The sequence below is a fragment of the Malus domestica genome, chromosome 04 (genome assembly GCF_042453785.1).
Source record: "Malus domestica chromosome 04, GDT2T_hap1".
Classification (NCBI taxonomy): domain Eukaryota; kingdom Viridiplantae; phylum Streptophyta; class Magnoliopsida; order Rosales; family Rosaceae; genus Malus; species Malus domestica.
The window spans coordinates 9,623,223-9,626,934 of NC_091664.1; the positions used below are offsets into that span (position 1 = coordinate 9,623,223).

Below are 3,712 nucleotides of genomic sequence, written 5' to 3' on the forward strand. Positions count from 1 at the left end.
CCTCCAAACCTTGGAAGCCCTGGGAGTCCAAATAGGACTAGAATTCCACAATTAACAAAATACAGAAATCATCCTTAAGACTTAAAACCCTAACAGAACAGTGTAAAGGATAAAATTTGGCAGAAAAAGCCTATATATCACCGGGAAACAGTGAGTTTGATGCACATCCTGAGCTCATAACAGACACCAGAGCCCAAATCTATGAAGCTTAATTTGTTCCTGCTGCCGGATTTGCATTTTTTTTTTTTACTTGATGTTCAATCCATCGTACCATCGGATCTACATCAATTTGGTCTTAACTGATTAGACACCAAACCCTCCCTTATTACTTACGCTAACCCTAACAGTTCTACAAGACCAAAATTTTAGTGTTGTTGAGTAAACACCACTGCTATGGGGGTAGTAACATTGTGCTTATCAGAAACCCATCTCAAATAACCCTGACCAAATGGTACATCATCCTTCCCAGCCCCATCTTCTGCGATAAATTCAACATGGTATGTAATCTCCTGATTAACCTTTGTGAATGTAAGCACCTGAGGATTCACACTCATCCCCATTTTATGTGGTACTAAAAGATCCAAGCTGTAAGTTGAACTAGCCGGACCAACATTCCTCACAGTCCTTGTATAATACTGAGATTGAGTCTCATTTGAACCTATTGTAATAGCAAATGAAGGATAATTAAGCTGTGCTTCTGGTATGGCTCCGGCTTGAGAGCAGTTCACTACTCGTTGGGTGATCATCTTTATCTGTGTTTCATTGTGATATAAACCACACAAGTAAGGAATGTAATCCTCAGGTTTTATGTCAAAGATGAGCCCTGGGTCATTTGCCCTTGCAGGATTGACATGGCCTGCACCAAGAGTAAAAATGTCTGCAGGTTGAAGTTGTTGATCAACAATGGGGGAGCCTGCGAGGTTCAGTACATTAGCTGTTGTCATAATGGCAGATTTAATAGCAGCCGGAGACCAATCAGGGTGTGATTTCTTGAGTAGAGCTCCAATGCCACTTAGGTGAGGAGTTGCCATTGAGGTACCCGAAATTATGTTAAATGTTGCCTTGGGATTAGGAAGTGTGGCATTGTCCACTGATTCAGGCCATGCTGCTAGGATGTCAACACCCGGTCCAATGATATCTGGCTTTAGAATTCCGGGGCTAGCAATGCTTGGTCCTCTTGAAGAAAAGAAAGCAACCTTGGGAGCAAGTGCATCTCCAATTACAGTGTTGTATATGTTGAGCTTCTCACCTTCCAATCTTAGTATTCTGTCAGTGGTGCTTGCTCCCACTGTGAGAATCCATGGGGCCTCATTTGACAAAGACTCGTAGGAAGGACCAGAATTTCCAGCTGCACAGCTGAAAAAAATTCCTTTTTGAATTGCTGCAAATGCACCAATTGCAAGCACATCATTGTAGAAAGGAAGTGATTCACCACCAAGTGAGAGGGAGAGTACATCCACGCCATCTTCAACAGCGACATCAAGAGCAGCTAAAATGTCACCATCAGCACAACCAGTTTCAGTGCAGACTTTGTACATTGCCAAGTGAGCATAAGGTGCCATTCCAACAGCTGTACCATTGGCCTCTCCGAACACGCTGGCTCCTTGCACAAAATTTCCAGCAGCAGTGCTAGAAGTATGGGTACCATGGCCGTGATTATCAAATGGAGTTCCTGTAATATGCCCTTCTTCTGCACCTATGAAATTTCGTGCACCAATAAGCTTGTTGTTGCAGACTGTGCCATTGAATTCGCACTTGCCTTTCCATTTAGCAGGAGGAGGGGATACTCCTTCGTCGCTGAATGAAGGATGATCAGGTCCAATTCCTGTATCCAAAAGTCCTATGATCACACCTTCACCGTAGTTTGTTTGTTTCCATAGTCCGAATCCTTGGTGTAATCCCAAGAAGTCAGGACTATGAGTGGTTTGCAAAGGTAGAATTCTCTCCTCGCGAGCTGACACGAACCCTTCTTTGTTTTTCATTGCTTTCACTTCTTCTGGTGTCAGTTTTGCTGCAAAGCCAGTTACCACTTTGCGGTATGCATGAACGATTCTCGAACTTGTCTCTTGGTTTGAGCTTTGAGCTGTTTCAGGCAAAAATGACTGATACCAACTCTCCAAATCCAATTGATCAGAAAACTTCTGTGAAACTGGCTTTTCTACGAAAACAATATAAGTTTGCATGCCATTTTTCTCTTGTGCAACTGCTACTGACAAAAAAAACATGAATGTAAAACCGAGAAGGTATAACATGCATTGCGGCTCCTCTTTTGTTCTCCATCTTTATTATGGCTAAGATGAACTTGGAGGTGCTAGTTCTGTGTGTCATAGCTAATCTAATACCATTTCAGCACCTATTTATAGTAGATAAACATGATTATTGGAGATAACCTTGCGGTTTAATCGATGTTTTTTGCCAGCTTTTCTTGTTGATCATTCTGATTTTTAGAATTAAATTGTGAAGGTTGATTTGTTGTGCTTTCGTTAGGAAACTTGGCAGAAATTCAGGACATAGTAATGCTCACTTGTGGCGATGGACCTTATGTCTTTCTCCTTACACTTTGTATTGCATGCGCAGAAATAAGGGTTAAATCGGTTCGTGAGTTGTTTTCTTGTGTCAGTGACCGGTATACTGCTGGATTATGGCTCAATTCTGATTGGCCTTTTGTTTTGTCTACAGTCCAATGATTGGTTGTTTAATAGCCCACAATGGGCTAGGGTTTAATTTGACAACATGATATAAGGCATTCTTTATGCCTTTTGGTTTGGGCGGCAGCAGATGAGAGAAAAAGGAGCTGTCGGCAGATAGCTCCAATTAAGGAGAAAAAGGAGCTGCTGGTCCCCCTTTGTTAGTAACTCGGTCAAAGATATTGGTGCTACGTTTTGTGGCTTTTGGGAGAGACGAGATTTGGTATGTGTTTTCATCTTTTCTGTTTGTTCTTTGTATGAGTGAGAGTTATTGGGTGTATGTAAATTTTGGGATTTGAGAGTTAAATTTTATTTGTAATCTCCAATTCGATATTAGTGGAATTTCCTCACCGTCTTTGAACTAGATGTAGGTTTAAGCCGAACCAATATAAATCCTTGGGTCATTTGTCTGGTCATATTTTTCTGTATGAGTTTATTGGTTTCATATTTGACGCTTCCACTCAACATATAACTAGACCAGTTATGCAGTATTGCTTAAGAATTAAATTAACAAGTTGATTAGGGGAAGGTTTTGTTACGACTTAGGAGTTAGAACTACCGTGTATTTTCTCTTGTTTACAAAGATGAAGCAATACAAATTTAATTGACAAAACATAAACGATAATAACGAACCAATTATTCATTTAATGATTCTTCTCTTTGCTTCTCAATGATGTTAGAAGAGGTTCTAAGTTTGAATAAGCGCTCTCCGTTGATGAAAAAAATATAATAGGCAAAGTACATAAGCGCTCTCCGGTATAGGATCACTGGGTCACAATCGAAATGGAGCTTCAATCCATCTCCCCTCTCTCTCCCTCTCTTTCCTTCTTCGACACGTGACTAATCCCACAGCTCCCTTTTTCTCTCAGACAAAACATACCCAGTGAACAAAAAAATTACGGAGCTTCAATCCAGCTCCCCTCTCTCTGCCTCTCTTTCCCTCTTTGACATGTGACTAATCCCACAGCTCCCCCATTCTCTCTGACAAAACATACCCAGTGAACAAAAAAAACAAAAAAAATTAA

At 40.9% G+C, this 3,712-nt stretch overlaps 1 protein-coding gene across 1 annotated transcript; it reads right to left on the minus strand.

The window, feature by feature from the left end:
- Window positions 1-365: 365 nt before the first annotated feature.
- Window positions 366-2,183, minus strand: LOC108174244 (subtilisin-like protease). Its single transcript, XM_029101726.2, has one exon. The coding sequence runs from the start codon at window positions 2,181-2,183 to the stop codon at window positions 366-368; it is 1,818 nt and encodes a 605-aa protein (XP_028957559.2).
- Between the last annotated feature and the right edge of the window lie 1,529 nt (window positions 2,184-3,712).